Source organism: Astatotilapia calliptera, chromosome 13 (assembly GCF_900246225.1).
Source record: "Astatotilapia calliptera chromosome 13, fAstCal1.2, whole genome shotgun sequence".
Taxonomy (NCBI): Eukaryota; Metazoa; Chordata; class Actinopteri; order Cichliformes; family Cichlidae; genus Astatotilapia; species Astatotilapia calliptera.
The window spans coordinates 31,889,728-31,903,929 of NC_039314.1; the positions used below are offsets into that span (position 1 = coordinate 31,889,728).

Below are 14,202 nucleotides of genomic sequence, written 5' to 3' on the forward strand. Positions count from 1 at the left end.
TGACCAAGAAAGTAGACTCTGTGCATTATTATAAATCCTCAAGTAATAATCCCCCCTTGGACTGTCTTGGTGCAAAACCAAGACATAAATCATGTCTCCTGGAATGGGGAGGACGTACCACAGGCAGGGCACAGCGAGCTGAAATCTCTGAAACCGACTGGCTTTCACTTCCTACGAGACAGAGAAGCTCTTCTACCCCTGTATACGGGAGGAAACAGGACTGGACAACCGTGAATAGGAAGAATAACAACAAACCTCCAAAACAACTGAATGTGAAACTGCAGAACAGATTTGCTCCACTATCAAAGGACCCTGGATCTATATCGGACAACCATCCATCTAAAAGCAGCGAAGTAAGGTCTGAAAATCTGTTGAATAGCAAAAGACCACAGGGAAAGCTAAAGGCTAGGCCTGAAACTCTGATTGTGGGTGACTCTGCCGTAAAGGATGTACAAAGGATGTGCGGTAAGAACACTAAAGTCCTCTGCTTTCCTAAGGATATGGTCAACAACCTGAAGGAGAGAATTCTTCAAATTGCAGATGAATATCCAACTGTGACAAACATTGTTCTGCATACAGGGTCAAACGATGTGTCCAAACAACAGTCGGAGGTTCTGAAACGGGACTTTATTGGATTATTAAATACTGTAAACTCTCTGAATGCAGCTGTATTCATCAGTGGACCTGTACCGCCGGTCAGAGGAGGAGACGAGAGATTCAGCAGGTTGTTTACACTGAATAAATGGCTTATATCAGCATGTGCTGACCACTCAGTGCATTTTATCGACAACTTTAATATTTTTTGGGAACGCAGGCATCTGTTTAAAGCAAATGGATTTAATTTTAACAAGTCAGGGGTGAAACTGTTCACCTCCAACTTGTTTTATTCCATACGTCATCCATCTGTGCTTGGTGCCAAGGCTGAGATAAACGAGGAGTTATCTCATAAAGAGGAACAAACAGTACTCCAAGAACAGACAAAGCCCAGCAGAAACCTTGAGGAGGAGCTCCATTTGCCCCCACCCAGGAAGAGCCTCAGAAAGGAGAGACATCTAAGGCAAGAAGAGGGGTCCCTATTTGCCTCCAACTCTCTCAACAACACCAACGACCAGGACAAGGGACCACGACCTTCCCCAGTCCCCCAAACCCCTGACAGGCCATCACCCTCCTCCCCCTCCCTTTCTCCCTCCTCCCCACACCTGAAATTCACTGAGGAGATGATGGAGCGGGTCAATGCTGGGCTCAGATCTACCCCCGTCCCAATCCCTTTTTGTCCCCCATAAACCCCCCACCAGAGCGGCCAAAGGTTCGCCATCGAGCCCCACCCTCAACAGAGCAATCGAAGTCACATTGCCCAGCCTCGCCCCCCTTAGTTCCTCTTCATGCCCTGTCTCCGCAGTCTGATGTGTGATGTGTGGAGGGTCCGGGCTGTGAGGATTATGGCAGTGGTGACTTTTCCCAGGAGAAGCTGGGACCCTGTTTACTAGAAGGTTTTAAAATTTCTGTACTTTTAGGTGACAGGAGACATGTGGCCTGGTCAAAACACAGAGAGCTGCACTCTAAAAGATCTTTAAACATAGTAAACATACCTTGTGTGCCACAGACTGCTCCCAAACACGAGGGGACAAGTAATACCTCTAAAACACTTAAGTTGGCTTTATTAAACGTTAGATCTTTAGCTGGGAAAACATTTTTAATTAATGATTTAATCACTGAGCACAGCCTTGATTTTATGTTTTTAACTGAAACTTGGTTGGACCAAAGTAACAGTGTAGCTGTTCTCATCGAGACGACCCCTCCTAACTACAGTTTTATCAGTGAGGCCAGGGTGAGCAGGAGAGGAGGAGGGGTTGCTGTCTTATTTAATGAATCATTTCAATGTAAGCAGCTATCTCCTGGAAGTTTTCAGTCTTTTGAATATGTGGCTTTACAGCTGAAGGCCCCATCCAAAGTTGTGTTTCTTAATGTTTACAGGCCTCCCACATACTGCACAGACTTTTTTTAATGACCTCAGTGAACTGCTGTCTGTGATCTGTGTTGATTTTGACTGTGTAATTATTGCTGGGGATTTTAACATTCATGTGGACAACCCTCAGGACAAAGGGACTAAAGACCTGAGTAACACTCTGGGCAACTTTGGGCTGACTCAGCATGTAACAGAGGCCACACATAATAGAGGACACACTCTTGACCTACTGATCTCCAAAGGCCTGAGCATTTCAAAGGTTACTGTGTCTGATGTGGGCGTGTCTGATCATTACTGTGTTTTCTTTGAAAGTAAAATCTCAGCCCACACAAATATATCAACAACAGTGATCACAAAACGGTGTATAACTGAACACAGTAGTGCAATTTTTAACCAGGTCTTCCCATTAACACCTCACCTGTCCAGAGGGTCAGTCAATGAGCTCGTCAATAGCTTTAATGCAAAAATGTTAAATGTAATGGACACTATTGCTCCCATTAAGGTGAAGGTTATCTCTGGAAGGAAAAAGTCTCCATGGAGAAACTCCACACTGGTGAAAAATGAAAAAAGAGAGTGTAGGAAAGCTGAGCGCAGATGGAGAAAAACAAATCTCCAGGTTCATTATGACATTTATAAAGAGAAACTTCACAATTATAATTTACAACTGAGGAATGCAAGGAGGTCCTACTTCTCTGACATCATCACTAAAAACAGCCATAATGCTCGGGTCTTATTTTCTACAGTCGACAGGCTAACAAACCCTCCTGTGTCAGTGGCAGCTGAACTTCATTCGACCATGGCCTGCAATGACTTTGCCAAATTCTTCACAGAAAAAATCCAAAAAATTAAACAAGCAATTGGTACATCAACAGCAGATCCAGGATATGTACTGTGTCCACCAAAAAACTGTTTAAACACCATGAAACAGTTTCAACCTATTAACAGCAAAGACCTGGAGGACATCTTAGGTCAGCTGAACTCCTCCTCCTGCTGTTTAGATGTCCTGCCAACAAGTTTTTTCAAAAAGGTCTCAAAGACTTTAGAGTCAACTTTTCTTTATTTCAGGTGTGTTTCCAGAATCACTAAAAACTGCTGTAATCAAACCTATACTGAAAAAGAACAATCTTGACAAGACAGAAATGAACAACTACAGGCCGATCTCAAATCTCCCATTTTTAAGTAAGATCATTGAAAAAGCAGTTTCTCAACAGCTCAGTTACTTCTTAAAACAGAATAATTGCTACGATGCCTTCCAGTTAGGTTTTAGACAGAACCACAGCACTGAAACCGCTCTGACCAAAGTGTTTAATGACATATGTCTGAATACAGACAGTGGAAAAATGTCAGTCCTAGTTTTACTGGATCTCAGTGCAGCATTTGATACAGTTGACCACAACATATTACTCAAACGACTGGAGAACTGGGGCCCGTTCTTCGTACGTCGCTTACTACATCCAAGATCAAATGACACATCCAAGATCAAATCATCGCGCTAACCGTGAGCTCGCTAATCCGGTTCCCCGAACACACCTGCTGTTGACGATTACTACAGCTGGACGCAGGAATGTGACATCACTGGGTGTCGTAAAAGGGGCTACGCATCGATAGTAGAAACATTGATCGGCAACCCGCTGATTGGTCGGCGAAAATGTCCAAGGGGCGTGCTCGGTATTTTCCGGCAGCAGAGCAAGAACTCATGAGTGAGGGATTTCAGGAGTTTCAGAGTTTAATTAAAACGCAAGAGAACACTGCAAAGGCTGCAAAAGCAAGGAGAGAGGGCTGGCAGAAAGTCGCTGACAAATCAAACTCGTAGGTAATTTAATAATAATAATAATAATGGATTGGGTTTATATAGCGCTTTCCAAGGCACCCAAAGCGCTTTACGATACCACTATTCATTCACTCCCACATTCACACACTGGTGGAGGCAGCTACGGTTGTAGCCAGGCTGCCATATCGTGCCATCGGCCCCTCTGGCCAACACCAGTAGGCGGTAGGGTAGATCTATCATATGACACTATATTGTCCAATATCATATGGCATTATATTATATTATAATGTGTTATATTATATCCCCTTTCACATTAGAGCCACAACAGGACCCACAAGAACATGGGAACAAGTAAAAGTGGAATACAGGAGTATTCTACAGAATGGTAATATTTATCTCTTAGATTGCTTTGCGTCTCTTGGCAAGGTAATACTGGCCTGTAATACTCTGTTAGTTTGTTCATAACAGCAACCAAGAAAAGGGCAGAGGAAAAAAAGACAGGTGGTGGTCCTGCACCCCCTCGTCAACAAGTTGGTTAAGTAAATAATACCCTCACGGGAAAATCGATATCTCTCTATGAGCACACTGTCGCGCTGAGCTAAAGGATCCTGTCTATCCCACAATATACGCTGAATTCTGAGGACTCTCCTTATCAATCTTGCACCTTCCGCAATGGGCTGCTCGCGTATACGGACAGGACATGGCTGCGACAGACTTCCCAAATCCACCTTCGCTTTTATAGCCGTGGTCTCTCATCTTGATTACACGAAGTAATTTACAATTACTACTCTGAAATATGAATTACATCTGTAATAATCACATACATGTAATAGAATGTTAATAGTACATTTCCCTTTTTTAGGAAATGACCTGTATGTATCTGTGTGACATCAATAAAAGGATCAAGTGCTGCATTATCTTTAGTTGCATTGATAATATTTATTTATGGTGAAACAGTGGAAAAATATCGCTGTTGCTTTCGTATAAATGAAGCGGACATACCTGCGTGGCCGCGATCTAATCCTGTTTACATAAAGTAAACCTGCTCCCGAGCAGGTTTACGCTTACGGCTCTGTTGCTATGACAGCAAGTCCCGGATGAGCTTCGGGGAACCGACTGATCCAGGATCACGCGAAATCGTCAACAATCTAATCCGGCTAACCTACTTAGCGAGGTACGAAGAACGGGCCCCAGGACAGGTCTTTCAGGAACTGTACTAAACTGGTTCAAAACATACTTAGAAAACAGGAAATACTTTGTATCAATAGGTAACTTCACATCTGAGCAGACAAGTATCACATGTGGAGTTCCCCAAGGTTCCATCTTGGGACCCCTTCTGTTTAACATCTACATGCTCCCACTGGCACAGATTATAAACAACAACAAAATAAACTATCACAGCTATGCAGATGACACACAAATATATATCACAATGTCACCAGGAGACCGAGGCCCTGTACAGGCTCTTGGTAAATGCATTGAGGAAATCAATGACTGGTTGTGCCACAATTTTCTCCAGCTAAACAAAAACAAAACTGAGGTAATAGTCTTTGGCGCCAAAGAAAAACGATTACAGGTCACCAGAGAACTTCAATCTATACATCTAAAAACCACAAACCAGGCGAGAAAATTGGGTGTAGTGATGGATGCAGACCTAAACTTAGAAAAACACATTAAGACAATAACAAAATCAGCTTACTATCACCTCAAGAATATTTCAAGGATAAAAGATCTGATGTCTCAACAGGACCTGGAAAAACTAGTCCATGCATTCATCTTTAGTAGGCTTGATTACTGTAACAGCATCTTTACAGGTCTACCTAAAAAATCAGTCAGACAACTACAGCTCATTCAGAACTCTGCTGCTCGAGTCCTCACTAAGACCAAAAAAGTGGACCACATCAGTCCAGCTCTGAGGTCTTTACACTGGCTGCCTGTCCGTCAGAGGATAGACTTTAAAGTTCTGATGCTGGTCTATAAAGCTCTGAATGGTTTAGGACCAAAATACATCAATGACCTCCTGACCCAGTATGAACCTTCCAGATCCCTCAGGTCATCTGGATCCGGTCTTTTATCAGTTCCCAGAGTCAGAACCAGACACGGAGAAGCTGCATTCAGCTTCTATGCTCCTTATATCTGGAACAAACTCCCAGAAAGCCTCAGATCAGCTGAAACACTTAGTTTATTTAAATCCAGGTTGAAGACTCACCTGTTCTCAGCTGCATTTGAATAAAGCACCAAATCCACACTTTTAAGCTTAAATTTCAAAACTTACATTTAACTACTGATTTTATCTACTGTTCTGATTTTATCTGTTTTGATTTTATATACTGTTTTGTTTGTTTGTTTGTTTGTTTGTTTGTTTGTTTGTTAATTAGTTAGTTTATTTGCTTGTTTTAATCAATTTTAAATCATGCTTTTTATTTGTTCTTGTTTCTAATGTCTCTGTAAAGCACTTTGAATCACCTTGTTGTTGAATTGTGCTATACAAATAAACTTGCCTTGCCTTGCATTGCCTATATATTTAATGTAAGGCAAATTAAATTACATGACAATGACAAACAAACGCACGCGCACACACACACACAAAGAAAAAAGAAGCACAACGCGAATGATCTCATAGCCAGTAACTTTTTGGATTACGCGTTGTTAGTTTTTTCTTTTATTGCTTACTTTGTTAAGTTGTTTGGCTCCTTGGTAAAGAGATGAGGGCTACTTCAATACTTTTGCACATTACTTTACATGCGAGATCTTCAAACTTGCCTAACAGTTTCATAATTATAGATACTGACGGCTTTTATAGCAACTGGAAAAGCTTGTACAGCTCCTCAGGATCCTAATGTCAGACAAAGAGACGGTTCTTATATCCAGTGCTGTTTATGAATAAGTGTGTGTGCGTATCACAAATGTTTTCACAACTATTAGTAGTAGTATTGGTTTTTTTTCATATGTGCATCTCATTAATTCCTAGTTTTTATTGTCTTGTACAGCACAGTGACTACATTTTGTGAAAATTTCTCTATAGACTGTTCATAATAATATGCAAATAAACTTGCATGTTTGCTTAACTGCTTCAGGGAATGCACCCAGCATTCATTGGTGCCCAGTATCCATTCTCAGTGGCCACTGGCCCCCAGCCATCAATGGCAGCCACGGCTGTCGCCTTCCCTGGTGTTCCTGTACCGTCCATGACTCAAATTGCTGTCCACCCCTACCACACTGAGGCTGGTCTGCCACTCAGCACCACTGTAGCAGGTCGGGACTACTTTGTGTTTAAGATCGGCAGTTGCTAATTCTTCTGAATTAAAACTTTTTTTTGCTGGTAATTGTTACATTGTTACATGGACGAGTTTGCATACAGTTGAGGTCAGAAGTTTACATACACTCATCAGAAGCATGAATGTCAAGGTTAATTTGGGACTTTTAATAATTTCTTTGAACCGCTCTTTTTTAGCTTGTCCGTGTGGACAGTTACAAATTCAGTCAGAGGGCCTCTTTCTTGGTTCCCCCTGTCTTGGTCCATGGCAATGTCTTCTTCTAGACCTTGGTGAAGCAACTGAATAACGTGTTTGAACTGATTATCTTAGAATCTGCAGTTGTTTAGAAATAGCTCCAAAGGACTTTCAAAGTTCCTTATTCTCTTTCTTAGTTTAACTGAGTTCTTTGGACTGTTCAGACTGATCCTTTTTATGGTAGAAAGTACCCGTTGTAGTGAACTGCAATCGCAGAACCTTCAGCACCACGTATTAAACAACTTGACTATATGTATGTATTTGAGCATAAATGTATATTTTTGACCATATGTGAATTGGAGAAAACCTAAAATAAACGTAAACCTTTGGGGGTTTTTAAAGCCACTGAAGGTACAGTGGGGCAAAAAAGTATTTAGTCAGCCACCGATTGTGCAAGTTCCCCCACTTAAAATGATGACAGAGGTCAGTAATTTGCACCAGAGGTACACTTCAACTGTGAGAGACAGAATGTGAAAAAAAAATCCATGAATCCACATGGTAGGATTTGTAAAGAATTTATTGGTAAATCAGGGTGGAAAATAAGTATTTGGTCAATAACAAAAATACAACTCAATACTTTGTAACATAACCTTTGTTGGCAATAACAGAGGTCAAACGTTTACTATAGGTCTTTACCAGGTTTGCACACACAGTAGCTGGTATTTTGGCCCATTCCTCCATGCAGATCTTCTCGAGAGCAGTGATGTTTTGGGGCTGTCGCCGAGCAACACGGACTTTCAACTCCCGCCACAGATTTTCTATGGGGTTGAGGTCTGGAGACTGGCTAGGCCACTCCAGGACTTTCAAATGCTTCTTACGGAGCCACTCCTTTGTTGCCCGGGCGGTGTGTTTTGGATCATTGTCATGTTGGAAGACCCAGCCTCGTTTCATCTTCAAAGTTCTCACTGATGGAAGGAGGTTTTGGCTCAAAATCTCACGATACATGGCCCCATTCATTCTGTCCTTAACACGGATCAGTCGTCCTGTCCCCTTGGCAGAAAAACAGCCCCATAGCATGATGTTTCCACCCCCATGCTTCACAGTAGGTATGGTGTTCTTGGGATGCAACTCAGTATTCTTCTTCCTCCAAACACGACGAGTTGAGTTTATACCAAAACGTTCTACTTTGGTTTCATCTGACCACATGACATTCTCCCAATCCTCTGCTGTATCATCCATGTGCTCTCTGGCAAACTTCAGACGGGCCTGGACATGCACTGGCTTCAGCAGCGGAACACGTCTGGCACTGCGGGATTTGATTCCCTGCCGTTGTAGTGTGTTACTGATGGTGACCTTTGTTACTTTGGTCCCAGCTCTCTGCAGGTCATTCACCAGGTCCCCCCGTGTGGTTCTGGGATCTTTACTCACCGTTCTCATGATCATTGTGACCCCACGGGATGAGATCTTGCGTGGAGCCCCAGATCGAGGGAGATTATCAGTGGTCTTGTATGTCTTCCATTTTCTGATGATTGCTCCCACAGTTGATTTTTTCACACCAAGCTGCTTGCCTATTGTAGATTCACTCTTCCCAGTCTGGTGCAGGTCTACAATACTTTTCCTGGTGTCCTTCGAAAGCTCTTTGGTCTTGGCCATGGCGGAGTTTGGAGTCTGACTGTTTGAGGCTGTGGACAGGTGTCTTTTATACAGATGATGAGTTCAAACAGGTGCCATTCATACAGGTAACGAGTGGGGGACAGAAAAGCTTCTTACAGAAGACGTTACAGGTCTGTGAGAGCCAGAGATTTTCCTTGTTTGAGGTGACCAAATACTTATTTTCCACCCTGATTTACGAATAAATTCTTTACAAATCCTACCATGTGGATTCATGGATTTTTTTTTTTTTCACATTCTGTCTCTCACAGTTGAAGTGTACCTCTGGTGCAAATTACTGACCTCTGTCATCATTTTAGGTGGGGGAACTTGCACAATCGGTGGCTGACTAAATACTTTTTTGCCCCACTGTACATTCATGCCCTTGATTAGTGAATGTAAACTTGTCATTGCTAACCAATGTACTGTGTCTGTTGTAATGTTGTAGTTGGTGGTGTTCACCCTGGCCCCACCATCCAGGCCATCCAGGGAGCATCTCTGCCCTCTCTATCCTCTCAGCCTGCCTCCTTGGTCAGCAGTCCTTTCCCAGCAGAAGATGAGCAGCACAGCCAGCCCATTAGCCAACAAGGCCTGCACTACTTGCATTCTGCTTATAGAGTTGGTGAGTAGTTTATGTTCTCTGATTATATGTTAGTCTAAGTAGTCTGCATTATTAACCAATATGTATTCCTTGTCTTCTGTAAAGGCATGTTGGCATTAGAGATGTTGGGCAGAAGGGCTCACAATGACCATCCCAACAACTTCTCCAGGAGCCCTCCTTATACTGAGGACGTCAAATGGTTGCTGGGACTTGCTGCCAGGCTAGGTGAGACTTTACCAAATAAAGGGACATCTCTGGCTGCACTGACCTGGACACATATTTGCATTCTGTTTGAAATCGGGGAAGTAAGATAATAAAAGAAATACTTGCTACAGAAGCCAATTTTGAAAAAAAAAAATACAAAAAAGGAAAGCCTTCAATTATATAGTAATGTTCTAGGTCTTAAGCCATCCATTATTTCTTTGCATTTTGCTGGGAAATGGCAAATAGATGCAACAATGTATTGAAACATTTGGAAAAATAAATGGAAATGAAGTATATGAGAACAGAGATTGTAAAATTATGACCATCTTTATTTTTCAACATAGCCTGAACTCTCTGTGGCGGATGGATGGGAATGATGATCCCATAAGGGATAAGGAAATAAAGAATAGAAAGAGTACAGTTTACATTTAATAAGCAACCAACTTGAATAAAAGTTCCACAGGTGCATAATGGGGGCCTTATACTGTAAGAGAGTGCAAAAATGTTACATATGCAATAATGGGGGGAAAAGACAAAAGTAAAAATGAAGTAAGACTGACACTGTGCAAGAGAGTAGTGCAAACTGTATTACTAAACTATATGAAAAAGAAGAAAGGGTAAAACCGATAACTATGTGTGGACTCTTCTGCCACAGAAAAACAGTTAGTGTACAGTTTTATAGAGAGTGGCAGGAATTTCCTGAAGCGTTCTTTATGGCAGGAAGTGTGAATCGGACTGAGGGAGAAGGAGCTCTGCTGCCTCGACATGTGGAGTGGATTTTGGTGTGATGGGTTCTCCATGATGGAGAGCAGTAAGCTCAGTGACCTCCTGTCCCTCACTGACCAATGATGCTTTCAGCTCTGCGGATTAGTTTGTTCATCCTGCCGGTATCTCTGGCACTGATGCTGTAACCATCCATCCATTCACTCCCGCTTATCCTTTTCAGGGTCGCGGGAGCCTATCCCAGCTGTCATAGGGCGAGAGGCGGGGTACACCCTGGACAGGTCGCCAGTCTGTCGCAGGGCTAACACATAGGGACAGACAACCATTCACACTCACATTCACTCGCACTTTCACACCTAGAGGCAATTTGGATTATCCAATTAACCTATCCCCACAAGCTGCATGTCTTTGGACGGTGGGAGGAAGCCGGAGTACCCGGAGGGAACCCACGCAAACACGGGGAGAACATGCAAACTCCACACAGAAAGATCCCGGCCTGATGGTGGAATTGAACTCAGGACCTTCTTGCTGTGCGGCAACAGTGCTAACCACCGTGCCACCGTGCTGCCCTGCCCTGCTGTAACCATGAAGACAAATAAACAGGCTTCACTCCAATCCACAGCTTCCTCTTCCTGACGTAGCAAAAGGATCAAATTAAATAATGAAGGGTCCTTTTAAAAAGGAAATAATGAAGCGTCACATGTCATTCAGTTTCAGACAGTTAGTCCTCTTCTTTTGTGTATGTTTCCTTTTTAGCTATTTTAATTGATGCTGGCTTAGCTATAAGCTTTCCTCTTTAGACTGCTTCAAGAGCATTTCAAGAGATAACGGGATTAACCGCTCCATGGTCATTTTCAGTTAAATTGTAATCTGTCTCGTTTTTTTTAATCTCTTCGACAGTTGATTTATTATTTGAAATTTTATAGATGATCTGTGTGTTGGCTGAAGTTTAATGCAAATCTGATTGAGACAGCGGTAGGAGTCAACTCAGGCAGCAATCCCTGGATCAGTTGACTCCTACCTCCATCTTAATCACTGTTACTCCTACCTGTCTAGATGGCTCAAGGCAGATTTTCTCTCACTCTTTCCATCCTGCCAGGAGTCAACTATGTGTACCAGTTCTGTGTTGGAGCAGCAAAAGGCGTCCTCAGTCCATTTGTCCTGCAGGAGTTAATCATGGAGGCCTTGCAAAGGCTGAACCCTGCCCACATCCATGCCCATCTTCGAACACCTGCTTTCCAACAACTTGTCCAGCGCTGCCAGCAAGCCTATCTGCAGGTACATCATATTCACCATAATACAGCGGTCCCTCGTTTATCGCGGGTGTTACATTCTAAAAATAACCCACGATAAGTGAAATCCGCGAAGTAGCCAACTTTATTTTTTACAATTTACAACAGATGTTTTAAGGCTGTAAAACCCGTCACTACACACTTTATACACTTTTCTCAGACAGGCATGAACATTTTCACATTTTTCTCTCTTGTTTAAACTCTAAAAGTTCAAACCTTCGTAGAAAAATAAGTCCAGTATTATAGGATGAAACCAGACACCCCCAGCTGCCGCTGACGGTGCCATATGTTTCATCGACATTGTTGCGTTTGTTGGGGAGAAAACTTACAAACATACAGTACAGCACTTCAGACTCACACTGCTAGCGAAGATTTGTGTAAATTTGACAATCTCGCGATATAGCGAGGGACCACTGTATTCATAATGGGGTTGATGACAAAGAGTAATGCAGGTTGGGCTGCAGGACTGATTCCCACAAGTATCTCATATTTATAGGTAATTAAAATCTTTTACAGCCAAAAATGTAATTCAGTCAAATAAAGTAAAACAAAGTTTTTCAGTAAGGAGAGTAAAAAGTATCAGACAAGGGAAAGCACGATAGAGCTGTTGCAAAAAGCCAGGTTCGGCCAATATTTGTCTACATGTGTTCGCAGACCCAAGTGACTGTCGTGGAAATTTTAACGAACAAGTCTGCAGACACGGTTACTATAATCAACACTGTTTATTATCACGCACACAAGAGAGAGTACATCCAGCAAGATGCTGTCATGCAGTCTCTGAGACGGAAGTGGAGCTCCCACTCCTTTATGCGTTCACAAAAAGGGAGGAAGTAACAAACTGATCATACCACCTCACGCGGCTCGCTATGAAACCTAACAAACACTCCACTACAACGAGTACGCTGTTTCATGCCCTTGGTATTATCAGCGCCCGCAAAAGAGAGTTGTTTTCTTCAGCTGTTGAGGTTGACATGAGTTGAGCTAGTTCTAGATTGTTGAGTGGAAGTTTCCATTACGCTGCCACAACTGAGCATAAGCACTGCAGCACTTTAAATGAGAAAAAAATTAATTTTCTATTACATGACCGATTGGGAATCTGTTGTGATAACCTGAATCTGATAATACCCTGACTCGATTGCCGATTTTGATTTTCTTTTTACATATTTTCTGTATTTTTTTTCCGGCCACTTCATAGTGACTGACATATCCTCCCAGCAGCTAATTGTCAGATGTTGTGGAGGCTGCACCGAGCAATTATGTAGATTTACAGCTCCAGTTCCAAAAGTTTGTGATGCTGTGTGAAATACCAGTTCAAACAAAACGCAATGACTTGTTAATCTCATAAAGCCATAATTTATTAACAGTAGAGCATCAAAAACATATCAAATGTTTAAACTGAGAAAATCTTCATGTCATCAAATTTAAAATGAACTGGGCAACTAGCTGAAAAGAAAGCTGAAAAGAAACCGCTATATGAACATTTTGAAACTAATTGAGGTTGAATGGCAACAGGTCAGTAACATGTCTCATCTTAAACATTTGAGATGTTCTTTTTGTTCGATTCTGAATAATATATGGGTTTATAAGATTAGAAAATCATTCTTTTTTAAATTTACATTTTTGTTTTTTTGGACTTAGGTTGTAAATCATTTAAGCACATCTGTAAGTTGGTTGAATTTTACAGTGGCCTAGCTTTGTAGAAACACTGTTGTAAACTAGAAAAATTTGCATTTCCTGCGAAAATGCTGTGTGGATGCCTTAACGCTGAAGATGTCTGCTGAAAAAAGCTGAAAAAGTTGAAAAGTTGCAAAAAGTTGTATGGCGGTGAAGAAACTGAAAATTCTGCTGAAAACAGGTGAAGAAGCAGAAATTTTTGATGAAAACAGGTGAAAAGCCAAAAATTCTATTGAAAGGGGTAAAGACGGAGAAATTTTTGCTGAAAAGTGGTAAAAAAAAAACGCTGCCCTGAGCAGGATTCGAACCTGGCCCACCTGGGCCCTATTTCAGGAAGCCGGTTTAGAAAACTCAGAGTGAAAAACGATACTCAGGGTTGAGTAACCCCGAACTGTCCAACTCGGAATATTCGGTTTCAGAAAGGCTGATAACAATTAGTTCAGTCAACGCGGAGTTGCTTTAACCCCAAGTTAAGCGCGCGCACGAGGATACATAAAGCCCTGATTAGTGGAGCACAGATTAAGCGAGTCACCATGGAGACGGAGGGAAAGAAGGTGCGGTCAATGTATTTTACAGCGCTTGAGGCCGAAATTCTGATGGCAGCATATGCCGATAACATGCAAATTCCGCGGAAAAAAGGTAACACAGCCTCAGCTGCAAAAGAAAGGGAGCATGCATGGCAAAACATAGCCGACAGAGTCAATGCGTGAGTGTTAATTTAAACATTGATCTAGGGATTTCCACCCATTTAACACGTTATTTTATTATATTTTATTTTATTTTTTATTTCATACATTTTATTTTGTGATGTGATGTGAGCGCAGGTGCAACCCAACAGGCCCCAAACGTGCCTGGCAGCAAGTAAAAAT

General features: G+C 42.1%; 1 protein-coding gene across 2 annotated transcripts in view; it reads left to right on the plus strand.

Moving 5' to 3' along the window:
- zswim8 (zinc finger, SWIM-type containing 8) overlaps positions 1–14,202 on the plus strand; it is a 65,896-nt gene that overhangs the window by 47,475 nt on the left and 4,219 nt on the right. For both annotated transcript variants that reach the window (XM_026189500.1, XM_026189499.1), the window contains exons 23-26: positions 6,815–6,992; positions 9,288–9,461; positions 9,546–9,665; positions 11,467–11,645. In XM_026189500.1, the coding sequence (XP_026045285.1) occupies positions 6,815–6,992; positions 9,288–9,461; positions 9,546–9,665; positions 11,467–11,645 (651 nt within the window). The remainder of the gene's footprint in view (positions 1–6,814; positions 6,993–9,287; positions 9,462–9,545; positions 9,666–11,466; positions 11,646–14,202) is intronic.